Genomic DNA, 15210 nt, shown 5'->3' on the forward strand with positions numbered 1-15210 from the left:
TAAACCGTATATGCTTATTTAATTGATGAGTTCGAATTATTTTCAGTTAAGTAGTTACCATACTTATCAAAGAGTGTTTGGTATACACAAAAGGTGATGGATTTGAACCTTCGAGTTCGTAAAAGAATACATGAACGGGAGTTAATCTTATATCAAAGAGAGTAAAAAATAAATAAAATACTCAAGACCAAAATTTAGTGTGTTTGGTTTGATAAGTTGAAAATTTTGGAATTTAAACCAATTTATAATTATTTAGTGTAATAAAAATATGAAAATAAACTATATATATATATATATATATATATTTGTGGATAAAGATAAAATATACATATTTTTACTTCTCATTGGAAATTACTTATTTGATTTTCCGTTATTTACATTTTAAATGTTCAACTACTCAAATTAAAAAATTTTAAAAAAGAGAGAGTTTAGATTCCATCCAACCGCTTTAGGTCTGAATTGATTTATAAAATGATGAGTTAGTTAGTGTTTGTAAGAAATACTATTATTTTGGGATGTTCGGATTCAACTAAGATTCTGTACCTAGGATTAAGCTAGTGCTCGGTTTTTGCGCTCTTATCATGTGCACCCTTTGTCCGAAACATACATAATATCGTTCACGAACTAGGAATACGGTGACTCTTATAATAACTATATCCACTTGGTTGAAAAGATAATATTGATCCCTTTTGTATTGAACGGCCTCTAAATTTGTATAATAAAAAGTAAATTTTGTTTTAATTCTTAAAAACATACGCTAGTTGTCAACTTGATGCATGTTCAGCTGATATTAATTGGTAATAGAGTGGGTTTTATATCAAATGCGCGCATATGAAATTCTATCATAAACTTGGTTAACTCAAGTATAGGATTCCAATAAATTATTGATAAATATTATAATATTTAATCATTAGTTAATTAATTTTAACAACTAACCATGAAATAATTAATAATGATAATTAAATAAGTAAAATGAATAAAGTTTATGAAAAAATTTCCCAACGCGGAAATGGGGGTAGAGTTTGTGGAGGACAGAGCCTACCAACGACTTATAAGTTTACCTCTCTTCTTTATCAATCATTTAATCCTTTTTTTAATTTATAATTCTTTTCCTATATATGTTCATATTCTCAATTTAATTTGATTCACATTTTCTTTTAATCTGGCTTCCTCACTGTGTGTAACCGGTTACAACCGATGTTACGTTTCACCTTTGTATTTGATCATGCATGGTTGTTAATAACAAAATCAAATGTACTTTTGTTAATTTATCGATCAGTAAAATTTGCACTTTTACAAAAAAAAATAAAAACTGAAAAAACAGAACAATTGATGAACAGCTCAGTATATCGGTTTGTACTGTATCAATGAAAATAGGAAGACAGTTAGGTGAAGGAAATTAAAGGAGATGAAATGGAATTAGCAAACAAAAATGGATTGACAATAAATTTGCTGCAGCGTGCAGTATATTAATATGCGTATGATATTTTTCATATAATAGGAGATAAAATTATCATTTTATTCTTACACACATATAAGAGTGTATGAAACTCTCATACCCACGTGAAGTAATGTGAAGAGAATAGAAAAAAAAAAAATTTATTTCATATAACATGAGAGATATTAAACTCTTAACATATTTCACAAAACTTTTACTAAAACCGATGAGTTTCCCTATTTCATTAAACATGGTCATATGTATATCCTTCATTTCTTAGGTCTTATCATAGGCATAAAAGTCTATGGGAAAAGTGTTTATCCTTTTAAATGGCACAACTTATATCTTTTCACTCTCACAAAGAGGTAGGACCCACAACTTTATATTTTTTTGTCTACTATCTCTCCTCCTTTATCTATCTCTTTCTCTCACTTAAAATGACACAACTTTATATCGTTTAAAATGATACACTTTTCCCAAATTCTATTCATGCATAAAACAATAAAGTGTTGCTTCCTCAAATATAATAAAACGACAGCATGAAATTGGAATGATCACATCAAAACGTGTACGAAATAAATTAGAAGCCTATCTTCTTTGTTTCATCTCTATTATCTTTCACTTTGTCACGCCTTCTATAAATCCCTTTAAGGACCCTTTTGGTTGCAGATCGAAGCCCTTTGCATCTGATCTCTTCATAATCCTCAGCCTCTTGCATGACTCGATAAACATCCTGCAAATGTACCACTTTATATATGAATACAAATTTTTCTACTAGTTGTATAAAATTTTACATGAAAAAATAAAGGTAAAATTATTATAGTTTCAAATAGAAATAATTAAAATTACTATTATCGTTATATGTATCCTTGTTAAAAAATTTATTTACTTATATTTATCTTTTATATACAAAGTTCATATATTTTTCGTGGAAGTTGTAACATTTGACCAACCAAATGATGATAATTTAGTTGATACCAGGAAACTGAGTAAGTGAAGATGAGAGCATATATTTAATCTTTTTTAGTATCGTCTTTGGAAGAGGTTTAAAATTTTAATTTCGAGACATGTCTCGAATCAGACTAGTTGAATTGATTGGAATATATCTAAAAAATAATTATTCTCGGGAAATGTGGCCAACTAATCCGAAGTTTTTCTCTCTTTATTTTAGTGTGTCTAACAATAATAGCTTTGCCTTTTTGAGGTCAGGCCATTATTGATGATATCCTCCGTGCCCCCCTCTCTCTTCCCATGCTGATGTTGTCGAATCTTATAATGAGAGATTCACACATGTCGGCAATATGTGATCCAAGATAATTTTTGGTTTTGAGATTAAGATGATATTTGGCATATAAAGTAGAACTTGGACTTGATTAGGTCAATCGACAACTAAAACAACTTAATCAACACGTATCTAATCAAGTTTCCTTTTGGGGGACTACAAAATGATTTTGTCAAACTTATTCTGCGTTCAATTTTTGGACCAATTCGGATGGCATTTAAATCTGTGGGACTACGTACTAGCTTAGTTGACTCATCATATTATAAACCATGCATCTTTAGTAGTTGTAATTAGCACGTAATAAGCATCATTTATACATAACAGTGATAGAGATCAAGTAGCAAAGTTAATGAAATTCCCTAGCACACAGTTTTCAGACACGGAATCATAGTTGGTGGTGGATGCACTATAAATGTTTGGCGGTTTTTCTGAGCAAACACGGAAAGCTGACTCTATGGTGGACAAAAGTATTTCTGATTTACTTGACTCGTATTTGACACGTATATTACTTTTGTATCTGGAAACATGAATAGATGCACACACCCCAAACCAAAAACAACACACACAAAAAGTGTAACCAATTATAAGGGATTTATTTATTAAGGTGCTTGGGAAGATTACTGGTAATATTATTTTGTATAAATTCAAATGTTAATTAATGGTATAAAAAATATATTTATATATGTATTATAATTGTAGTATTAAACTAATATAATATAACCTAGTTGGCTGTTGTGTGCTATTAAACTGAATCTGAGTTTCATATCTGGTATAGTTAAATGCAAGTTAATTTTTATCATCCATCTCTAATTCAATCTAACAATTTATGAATTTGTGCAATAAAATGGGTCAGCGCAAAAACCTAGCTTGTTGGTTGCTAATTGTTATTGGATTAAATTTGAGACAAAATTAGAGACAACATAATTATTCATATACAGAAAACTTCAATTATGGCTAAATTCAATTTGGTTCGAAAAAGTTGCAGGCCTGTTACACTAGACAACATACTTTTCTGTATATAAAAAAGAAAGAAAGAATAAAGAGGGGCCAGAAGGACTTACTCCCAAGGAACATCTCCAACCAGCATCCAGTCACCATCTTTGTCCTCGTAGATGGGAACGTGTTCAGAATTGTCCGCATCCTTCAACGCCTCGCCTGTTAATTTTGAACAAAATATTATCGTTTTTGATTGTCATTAACTCAAAACCTTTTCTTCTTTTTTTCTTTCTTGGCGATAAGGGATTTGCTTCCCTTTTAACCTTTTCTGATTAAAGTTACATTATTATATATTTAAGTTCGTGATAAACTTTAATATATAGTAATATATTTATTATTAAATTTTATAATATAAAAATATACATTTTTATAATTTTAAATTGTTTGAAGTAGTGATTGTGTATAATATTTAATTTGAATTGTATACTCTTTTAACATTATTTTTCTAATTAAGTGTTTATGAATAATTATATTATGCTTAATTCCCTGTCATGCATCGAGAGATCGAGTAAAACAACTTTATACACTGCATGCCATCACATATTAAGGAGAATGTCTAACTATTATATACGGTTTCCTCTCCCACTTTATCCCTCTATGTCTCCCGTCTAAATTATTTTAATAATGCCCATTCTTTCTAGGATTTTCAAAATTAATTAAGTAAAGCTTCTTCATAACAATTATCGAGGTTAAAATATAGGTAGTGAACATTAACTTAAATGGATGGGCATCTCTATTTTTTATTGGAAGAGAAGAGGTTATACTTACTACCTCTTTTTTTACTATTAAATTTTAACTGTTGATTTCTGTCAATCTAACGGTTATAATTTATTAAAAATTAATAATTAATCAATAAGTATGATCCAATAAATTACAACCGTTAGATTGACGAAAATCAACGGTTAAGATTTAATAGTAAGAGGTAATAAGAAAAAAAAGTAGTAACTATAACCTTCCCATTTTTTATTTTTTCGGTGCATAGGCATCTCGAATTTTAGGTGTACGTTGAGTTCATGAAGCGCATAGACTACTAAACCTATGAAGCACCGTGTTGTTCTTACGCGTTCAAGTATATAATATTCGTACATATGCTCTTATGATTGAGAAGATGAGATCTTGAGTTCCAAAATACATCAAGAAAAATATAGCTAGTAGGCTATAATACTTTTTCAAGTTCCAATAATCTTGTTTCTGAATTTCTTCATTGATAGCTGGCCATAAACTATAACTAGCACGATTAATTAATGTTTATTATACATATACATATATATAGGAATTATACACCTATATATGTATAATTTTGCATGTTTCTTTCTAAAATCTCAACCATATATATGTGTGTACCCTAACTAGCATGAAAATATTTTACAACAATATTAAGGAAGATTTAATTATTAATGATGCACAGATAAAAAAGAAAACGTAACTAACCGATTCCATAACAAGTGAAGAGCATCTCCAAGGCCAAGGCTAACTCTGAGTATCCCTTATGCATACCTAAATCAATTTTACGCAAGAACGGAGCACCGTCCATGCTAACCTTAACGTACATTTTTGAGGCTTCATTCATGCTGTTCTTCTTCCGGTACGAGCACACCGGAGGCCACCCCACCACTTGATTCTTCGTCGGCATTTTTTTCTGCCGGTTTCCGAAGCAACTCATCATGTTTTCATCATCAACATCAGCCTCATCAATCTCCGAGAACACCCTTTTCTTCTCGTTCTTGTCCACCGCACCAGGAAGGCCCAACCTTAGCTCAGTGATTTCAAGTCCAAGACCTTCTTTGTCCATTTCTCAGTTGATATTCAGATTCAGGGTATCAAATACAAAACTAGTGTTCGGCAATTTCGGTTTTTGGATTGAGAATATATATTTTGTGAAGAAGCAATGGTTTAATTTGTATATGGAAGGAAGAAATTAAGGGTTGGTTATAACTTATAATATATAAAAAAAGTGAATGAAAAGAATATAGTGGGAGCAATGACAGGTCAACTAAGGCGAAGTGGTCGGTCACATGAGAAACAAATGTAGGGACTGAGTGTTTCCCTACAAAAACCATTAAAGACCGGCACCATAAGTTGGACATGGGGACAGATCCTACGACTGTAGCTGCCTTGTGATTTGGTGAGATTTGATCATAGCCGTTTGATTACCTGACTGGGGAACAAACCATGTGGTTCGCTTGATTGAGAGTACAAGTCTTCGGAATAATTTATACCTGAGGCTGAAGGTTACTTGAAGAATTAATGTACATGTTTGCATACAATTGCATGTTTTCAAATAAAATAATACACGTCTCTTCTTTAATTTTTAGAAATTACAATAAATTCTCACACTTTATCTTTTTATTTTTATCAAAGAAGTACTTCCATTTAGATTTACTAAAGTTATAACAGAAAAACCTCTTTTAGCTATATATATATATATATATATATATATATATATATATATATATATATATATATATATATATATATATTTGTACATATATAGTAGTGTTTGTGTTTGGGGTGGGGGTGGGGGAAGCACAGAGGATAAATTTGTATAAAAAAATTCGAATTAGGGGAGGGGAGTAAATGTAATATTAAAAAAGAGGAGCATACTGAAGTTTCTCAAATTTCAGGTGAGGTACATGCTGATAATTTAGGATATTTTCTAGGACCATTAAAGAGCCTGTTTGTTTCGTCTTCTCAAAAAAGTAACTTTTATCTTTTTCTTATTTTAAAAATGCTTTTTATAAAGTTAAAGTTATTTATATTTTTATAAAGATATTTAGTTTTGAAAAAAATATTTGGTTTTTGACTTTTATTTTTTTTAGAATTTGAAATTTTTAGTTTATGAAAAAAGTAGATTTTTGATTTTTTTTATGATTTCTGTTTTTTTTTAAACAGACAACCAAACAAATTAAAATTGAAAAGTGTTTTTTTTTTCAAGAAAAAAAAAGCAGCTTTTAGAGAGAGAGAAATCTATCGAAAGAGGCCCTAAATGCTTAAAGGGGCTGGTAAATAGTAGTCCGGCTCATATAAGTGTAGCCCACGGACTTAAATGAGCTTTTTTTTTTAATTATTCTGCTTAAAAAATAAAAATCCAATATTAACATAAAATTTATATGATAGTAATTTATATAAGCCTTAGATAAATTAGTAATTTACTAATCTCCGATAGGGTCCAAAATGTACAACATTTTCTAAAAGCAGCTCGATGCATCAAAGAATAGAGGAAGACAAAATAAGATACCTTCATAATCAAACTTCGAAATATATGTATTGTCAACAAATGTTCATGACAATGCTGAGTATGACGTTTGTGTTTTTCAAGGAAAGAGTTATTTGCCTAAAACAGAGATTTCCCATGCAAGTGACCATTTCTTTAATTGGTTGCTTTTCCTCAACTTCTCTTCTTACTTTTTTTTGCATTCTAATTTTTGTCGCGAAATTAACGTTTCTTTCTTGAAAGACCTTTTGTTTTGTGTCCGCGCTTTATTTTTTCCTAGAATTCGAACAATTTTGCACAAGTGATTGAAACGAAACCGTACAATTATGGAAGCGCATGCGCATTATACTGATCATAGGTCTCCCCGAGGTCCACCAATCGACTACACAGGGACTTTAATTCGGATCTATTGAGGCCCATTTCAAGGTTGGGCTTTAACTATTTAATATCATTAAGTATATAAATGAGTTAGATCGGGTTAAACTTTATTTTAAATAGATCAGATCTAAATAAAATATTTTGAGCCTGACTTTGCTTATTAATCTTGTGTAAGCTACATTATAGGCTTAGTATGACATATATTAAAAAATTAAAAGGTATATCATAAACCTATTAACTTGTTTAAGCTCATGAAATCTTCAATAACTATTAAAATTAGAAAAAAAATATAAAATATTTTTTATTGATTAAAATTATTTAAATAATTGTTTTATTTTGATTAAAATAAATAATACAATACAAATCGGTGTATAAGCTTGCAGGCCAAATTTTGTAAAAATAAACTTATGAACTATTTTCTAAACAAAATTTTTTCAAAGCTCAAATCTGATCTATTTTATTAAATATATTATGTTAAACATGGTCTGACATAGGCCATAGCATAGATTCTTAATAGCTCACCTAACTCATTTAGGTCACTAAATGTCATCAAAAAAAGAAAATTAATCATCATATTAACGAAGAAAATGATAACATTGACACTAGAAAATAATCAATACAAATGATGAGTTTTGCGACTAAGTATGCTAGTTATTATTCTATTCTGTTACCTTTTGTTTATAACTAGATAAGCACAACCAAGTAAAGAAAATATTTAAAGAATGTAACGAATATTCTTTTTAGTAGTAGTGGACTTCTATAATTAACGAATAATAAAAATGTTGTCCTCTTTATTTTTTAGTCTAAATCAAAACAATTTTTAAAAAAGCAATAGTATTTAGTTTTTTAAGAACAATCATCATTATGTAAAATAATAATAGTATAATAGTATATAGCACAGACAAATCCTATATAAGTACAGCGACACCAAACCAACAAAGTAACAAGCAAATCAATAATTTAAGTCAAACAAATTTTGGCAAGTATCTGAATTGCTAATCAGATAGCGACTTGAAATTGAAAATCTTGACCCCCACATGTCTAGTGAATTTCATTCTTGAAACCAAAACCATTTTCATTGCTCCCACAACACAATTTGTATGATAAGAGAAGTGACGATTAGGAGCATATCTCAATATTCCGGGAGTATGTACAGCGTTCCCCTTTATCAAAAGTAGGAAAAAATAAAATTTATGTAGTGTTAGGGAATAAAATAAATTATTAAAAAAGTTCTCACCCAACACTTTAAGATTTTGGATTAAAATAATATTTTATATGATATCAAAGTTTTAGTGAGCACAAGATTACGAATTCGATTCTCACTACTCCACTTGTGAAATTAAATAAGCATAAGATAAACTAAAAAAAAAAATTGGACCTAAACAATATTCATACTTCAAGTCCAAAAAGTTCTTGTACGAGGGAGATTAGAAAATAATATAAACTATTTAAAAGACTTATATCAAGTACCTTAAAATTTTAGGCTGAAATAGTTCTTTACATATAACGTTAGAATGGAAAAATCATTAGAACACTTAATTATATTAAAGAGTGATTGTTCCGTAAATAATTTGATATGAAAGATAAATATGGATTACAGATACAGATAAATAATCATTCTCCCAATTCATAATAAATACAGACATTTTAATTTTATTGATGATACATTAACCATAATTATGTTATATATTTTATATATTTAAGATACTTGATTCTTCGTAGGTGACTAAAAATGGTTGTGATTAAAGTGTAAACCTTCACTTTATCTGATTAGGTGGGTGAGTGAAAATATGTCAATATTAGTCTCTCACATGGAAAGATTAACTAAAATTATAAAAAGAATAACATGGATAAGGTAACAAAGTGACCCCACCTTATAGTTATACATATGATAAAGCTTCAATATCTATCATGATGGGGAGATTCTTGGCCGTTGGATGCGGCTATGAAGAAACGCGTTTCTTAAAATTTGACGGCAAGGAAAGCCCGAGGTTAACACAACAGCACACATGATTTCAACGTTTCTCCTTCATTTCTCTTCTCACAGACACGTATCTTTGTGTAAGCAGAAACGTTGCTTAAATGTAAATAAATATTTTTGTTTAGTAAAAATGGAAACTCTGAAGAAAAAGAAACGGCACAGTGAGCTTGGAATCCTTTGGTTGAGCTGAATCATGTGCAGACACTCTTCTTCACACTCACAATCCAAAATGTCTATAAAGTGTAGGTTGTTTTAAATTTAAGGTTTCGTTTCGATATTTTTTTTTTTTGGTTTTGGATGTCAAATGTTGTTGCCTGAATGTATTGATGATGTGGGTGCTGGTGTTTAACTTGGAATTTGGATTTACTAGGTTTCTGTTTCAGAGATACTCTTTTTGTTCTGAATTCACTGTTAGTAATGTCATGTCATGTTCGTCCCACTTTATCCATTTACTTTCAAATTCCTAATGCACTGTTTTTGGCATTACATTCAAGTCTTGATTGACATTCTCTTGTTATAGGAACAAGATCTTCATGTAATGACGTATCAAAATTATCAATTGTAATAAAACCGTTGCTGCACTGTATTCTAAAACAGGTTATAGAGCATTATGGAGTAATAAGACTTTAATACATAAAATTATCTGTCTGGTGTTGCCTAATCAGGATAAAAATTCTATCCTTTTCAAGGTATGGTGCAAAGTGCTGCAAAGATCTTGGTACATTTCCTTCTGGTTATTACAGCAGATTTGTACATTATAGGAATCAAATCAGGAGAAGGTGCTGATTGGAAACCTTATTACTACCAAATATTGCCTTATCAGTCTTCTACCTTGGTAGTTTAAATGGATGTTGCATCTCTGTGTCCAAATAGGAACACCCAAACCGACCAACATCCTTTGCTAATGGAGCAGCAAGAAACCCCTAATGGCCACATAATCAACATTACAAGGAGTGGTGAAGCTTTATCCACATTATCTCAGAATGATCATCACTCTGAAATGCATTTACCACAGAATGAAGATCTTCCAGATGGGGGCCCACAAGATTATACTCATCAGGGGTCTTCATTTTTTGCAACCAGTTTCAGCTCTAGAAATTCCTCTTTGTCGAGAAGAGGTGAGGGGTATGGTCATCATAGCAGAAGCATACCATTTAATTCTGGACTGTGGATTTCTGTTGAGCTTGTTGTCACTGTGAGTCAGATCATAGCAACTATAGTGGTTTTGTCATTGTCCAGGAATGACAATCCTCAAGCTCTGTTATTTGAATGGATTGTGGGTTATGCAGCTGGTTGTGTTGCCACACTTCCAACTATTTACTGGCGTTTTCGAAACCGTAATCAAAGCGCGGACGAAGATACCTCTCAACCATCTCAAGGATCTTCTGTAAGCAATCCTCCTGAAAGTATTTATACTGCCATCTATGTTTCTCGTGTTTCAGACGAGGAGAATGGTCATGCTACAGAATCAGCAGCAAGAAACACTAATATCCCTGGAGCCTTTACTTCTATGTATGATTTTTTTTTTCCCTTCTCATTCTTTGCTTTTTTTTTTTAAAACATGGCATTATGATATAAGTATCTCTTCTTTTTTCCACCATTGATAGAATAATGACCCTCATATTTGATATTGGATACTGCTTAACAAGGAAGAAGAATAATAGAAACCAATTTGCCATCGTAGTGTGATAGATCATACATCTACATTACGGATGACTTTCTTGCCACCTTTTTCTTTGCATTTTCTAAAACTTTTATCTGCAATTACTTGGATTAATATATATATATATATATATATATATATATATATATATATATGAGAATTTGGGTCGTTCATTGAACTTGTATATTTATTAGACTTGAATTTTTTTTTTTCGGATAAAAATTAGTCTTTGAATTTTTTTTAAACTATAATTTCAGCTGTCGTGTGCCCTTTTTTGAGCAAGCTTTATTAGTTTATTGTTTACAATCAAATAACCTTATTCCTGTAATGTACTTTTGCCCATCATAGTTTGAAATGGGATTGACATCCAATTTGAATTATATTTTCATTAATTGAAACTGTCCAATATTTAACTCCAAAGAAGGCACATGAGTTTATTTATTTGTTTTTGGTGTCTTTTTCTTTTGGGGGTGGGGGTACATGGATGATGGACTGAACAAAGGTTCCAGGGAACGGATAGGAGAAGAAGGACAACCAAATAATAGACTTTTCCACTCACTCCCACATTGGAGACACTGTAGCTGACCACTTTTTTAAAACAAGGCTCTACACTTTACCATTGGGCTAACACGGCCTGAATTAAGACATAATATTGAAATATTATCTTCATCTGCTTGTTCTGTTTTTCAATTAAAAGTTAAGGTTTATGGATTATATATAACATACATGTGGCAGCCACGGTGAAAGTGCTTTTATAAGTTTGGAGTTTTGTTATAACTTATAAGGTATAGGATGTGAAGACAGATTTTTAGTAGTGACATCTCTTTTAATGATGATGGTATAAAAACCACTCCGCATTAAATCCGATTAGGGAGAATAGAGATGAGGGCAATCTTTGTACACAATTTTACCCTTGCATATTTGCAAAAAGACTGTTTCTTGGATTCAAGTCTGTGGTTTTTCAGTCACAATGGAACAACTTTACACCTGCTCCAGGCTCGACCTCTTTTTAATGATGATTTTATGCAGTGAAAATTATCATTGCAGCAGTTAAATTATAACACCTAGTTTCCTCTGAGGTTATTGATATCCAATTAAAGTTAATATAAAACCTTATCAAATTTTATCCTTGTTTATAAATGTACTAAGTAGAGAAACTTCTTCTTAAATTACAGGCTTAATGAAACATCTTGTGAGCTTCATCTAGTACTTGGTGACTGGGGGAGAAAGGGAAACCTTAAAATATGTTGAATAACTTTATTTCCTCGTCAAGCTATTGAATGTCAAACTAAATTTGGTACAAAACTTTGACACCCAATCTGATTTTATCCATTTTTAATCAATGACTAGTGCACTAAGCTGAGAATTTTTATTTTTGTTTAATTTTTTTTTTCTTCTAAATTGCAGGCTTAGTGGATTAGCATACTGTTTCAAGATGACCTTGGATTTCTTCTTTGCAGTTTGGTTTGTAATAGGAACTGTTTGGATCTTTGGAGTTCACTCTGCTCCTTCTGATGCTCCACAATTGTATAGGTACCTGTCACAATATTTTTGCAGTACCACTATTTTGCTTCTCATTTCTCAAGTCTTTAAATAATCTGGGCTTCTTTGCGTGCAGGTTATGTATAGTGTTTCTTTCCATTAGCTGTATTAGATATGCTATGCCATTTATACTAAGTGCAAAAATTTGTTGGTGCCTACCTTGCATACTATCTGATTCGGGCTTTCCGGAGGATTTTTCTCTGAACGGAGGAGCAACAGTAGAATACATTAACACTCTACCAATCTACAAGTTCAAATTGAAAAACAATAAAAATGGTTATGATCAGGATGTCAACGCAGGTATAGATGAAGGTGGGATTTTGGCTGCAGGGACAGATAAGGAGAGGGTCATTTCAGGAGAAGATGCTGTAAGTTTTATAGGTGGTTGTATTGTTTTAAAATTATGAACTAACAGTATTTACCTTGAATCTATACTTACATTTAGCTAGTAACAAAAATGTAGAATGAATAAAAATTTATAGATATAAGTAGAACCTGAATCTAAGGATGTATGTACCTTTATAGTTATTGTTATGATATAATGAGGAGAATGCCTCAACTTTTAACTTTTGATGTAGAATTTAATTTTGGTTTCCAATAACATTGTGAAATTTGTTGCAGGTTTGTTGCATTTGCTTGGCAAAATATGCAGATGATGATGAGCTTAGGGAGTTACCCTGCTTTCACGTCTTTCACGTTTGGTGTGTTGACAAATGGTTGAAGATAAAGGGATCCTGCCCTCTTTGTAAAAGTGAAGTTGGTATAATAAGTGGTGGATGGTCACCTTGAGCTTGGGACTCCGTTCCAACCACCAATTTTACATGCATATCCACGAAGTATTATCATTTCTGCATCTGTATATCCAGCAAAATTTAATGAAAATATTTGCTTTTCTTGAATTCAAAATTTTAAAATAAGCTCAAGTTTTTTGGTAATATTCCTATTCAAAAGTTATACAAAAGTTGTTATAATATTTTCTTTTTTGCCGGTAATTAGCTTGTCTGTACAATTCTTTAAATTTCAACTTGTAACTATATTTTGTTTTATTTTTACTCACACATCTAGAAAGGGAGAACATTTTCCGTACTGAGTAGTGGGTATTACTTCCATTCAAACTGAAAGTATAGATTATGGATTCCTGAGAATATATAAGCATGGGAATATTATAGTTATTACCTTTTTTTTTTATTATCTCCTACTATTAAATTTTAATCATTAATTTCTGTCAATTTAACGATTATAATTTATTAGAAATTAATAATTAATTAATAAGTATGATTCAATAAATTATAATTATTAAATTGAAAAAAATCAACGATAAAAATTTAGTAGTAAAAGGTAGTAAGTATAACTTCTCTTAATATTAATTTTTTTTCTCACAAAAAACATGTCAGCACAGGTGTTCTCTTCTTATTGGGCAGATATACGTGCCACAGTCCACAAGTATACTAAATTTTTCCCTAAAAAAGATTGTAACTGATCTGTAATTTGAAGTCTCCATAATTAACTTGAAAAGGTTTTATCAGCTGAACTTGGCAGCAAGTAGCAACCTCTAAAACTATATAATTGCAATAAATTTTTGTAACGAAAAATAATAAATAGTTGAATATACCTTTCAATCATAAAAGAACAGTTTTACTCTGATTCATCCCCTTATTGAAAGTTCAAGCAGATAAATTGACAAAATTCAGATTTCGTAAAATAATTTATCAAAAGTTGAAAGTTGAAGTGAATAATTTATTATTTAATCTCGTTACCATTATCATAGCTTACATGAAATGAGCTTATAAATTAAGGGATTAGTGTTTTTGATGTTATAGGATAATTTTATCTTCTATATACAAATAAAAGTGTGTAATGAGCCCATTTAAGAAGAAGAAAGAGAAAAAAAAATATAGACCCCGCATAAATTTATGTATACATGGGAGATAAAATTATTTTCTACGACATGAAAAATATTAATCTCATAAATTAAATATGTAACTAATCATCCTTGAATTGAACAGAAGGTAGAAAATATATTTTTTTATACTTATGCTTAATTTAATTCATATACAAAAATTAATTTAATTCTTATAATAAAATCATTTTTAATTTGATTTACTTAAGACTATTAGAACATGAATCAGAGTTCCAAAGTAAAGAGATATTCAAAAAAAGAGTTCTAAAGTAAAGTACAAAGACCAAATTAAAAACAACTGACAAAATAAAATTATATTTTTGATTTATATACATTAGAATTTTTTATTTTTTTATTTTTTATAGCATATACATTACAATTAGTTTCAATTTATTTCTTATACTTCCGAATAAATCTATACTAATCTTAAAGAGGAAGGTTATATTTACAACCTATTTTGATTTACAACTTCTTACAACCATATCTTAACCGTTGATTTCCGTCAATCAACGATTAAGATTTTTGCAAATCAAATTCACAATAAATAACAATCATTGATTGGCAAAAATCAACGATTAAAATATGGTTGTAAGAGTTTGTAAGGAAAGAGTGTTTGTCATTTTAAATGACATAAAGTTATGTCATTTTAAGAGAGAGACAGACACAGAAATTTTTTTTATTTAAATTTTAAATTAAAAAAACTACCCACTTTTTTTCTCCCATGATTTTCATTTTTCTGTGTTTATTTCTCTCCTAAAATGACAAACACCAAACCCAAGTTTGTAAACTATTTGGATTGGAAATATAACCCCTCCT

The 15210-nt window shown here is 30.2% G+C and overlaps 2 protein-coding genes across 2 annotated transcripts; one reads left to right on the forward strand and one right to left on the reverse strand.

The window, feature by feature from the left end:
• Positions 1 to 2056: 2056 nt before the first annotated feature.
• On the reverse strand, positions 2057 to 5508 carry LOC133285345 (auxin-induced protein AUX22-like). Its single transcript, XM_061482554.1, has 3 exons — positions 5148 to 5508; positions 3782 to 3875; positions 2057 to 2171 (listed from the first exon to the last, which is right to left on the reverse strand). Exons 1-3 carry the CDS (start codon positions 5506 to 5508, stop codon positions 2057 to 2059), a joined length of 570 nt encoding a protein of 189 aa, XP_061338538.1.
• A 4625-nt stretch (positions 5509 to 10133) lies between these two features.
• LOC133285355 (E3 ubiquitin-protein ligase At1g63170) lies at positions 10134 to 13283 on the forward strand. The gene is made up of 4 exons (XM_061482565.1): positions 10134 to 10801; positions 12360 to 12485; positions 12571 to 12862; positions 13116 to 13283. The coding sequence occupies exons 1-4, from the start codon at positions 10134 to 10136 to the stop codon at positions 13281 to 13283; spliced, it is 1254 nt and encodes a 417-aa protein (XP_061338549.1).
• The last annotated feature ends 1927 nt before the right edge of the window (positions 13284 to 15210 follow it).

Source organism: Gastrolobium bilobum, unplaced genomic scaffold (assembly GCF_033153095.1).
Source record: "Gastrolobium bilobum isolate Gb01-03AN ecotype WA unplaced genomic scaffold, APGP_CSIRO_Gbil_v1 utg1211, whole genome shotgun sequence".
In the NCBI taxonomy this organism is placed as follows: Eukaryota; Viridiplantae; Streptophyta; class Magnoliopsida; order Fabales; family Fabaceae; genus Gastrolobium; species Gastrolobium bilobum.

Coding starts and splice junctions, on each gene's coding strand:
- LOC133285345 (XM_061482554.1), bottom strand. CDS start 5,508: ATGGACAAAGAAGGTCTTGGACTTGAAATCACTGAGCTAAGGTTGGGC. Junction 3,876..5,147: donor CTTCACTTGTTATGGAATCG/GTTAGTTACGTT, acceptor CAAAATTAACAG/GCGAGGCGTTGAAGGATGCG. Junction 2,172..3,781: donor GTTGGAGATGTTCCTTGGGA/GTAAGTCCTTCT, acceptor GTACATTTGCAG/GATGTTTATCGAGTCATGCA.
- LOC133285355 (XM_061482565.1), top strand. CDS start 10,134: ATGGATGTTGCATCTCTGTGTCCAAATAGGAACACCCAAACCGACCAA. Junction 10,802..12,359: donor CCTGGAGCCTTTACTTCTAT/GTATGATTTTTT, acceptor TCTAAATTGCAG/GCTTAGTGGATTAGCATACT. Junction 12,486..12,570: donor GATGCTCCACAATTGTATAG/GTACCTGTCACA, acceptor CTTTGCGTGCAG/GTTATGTATAGTGTTTCTTT.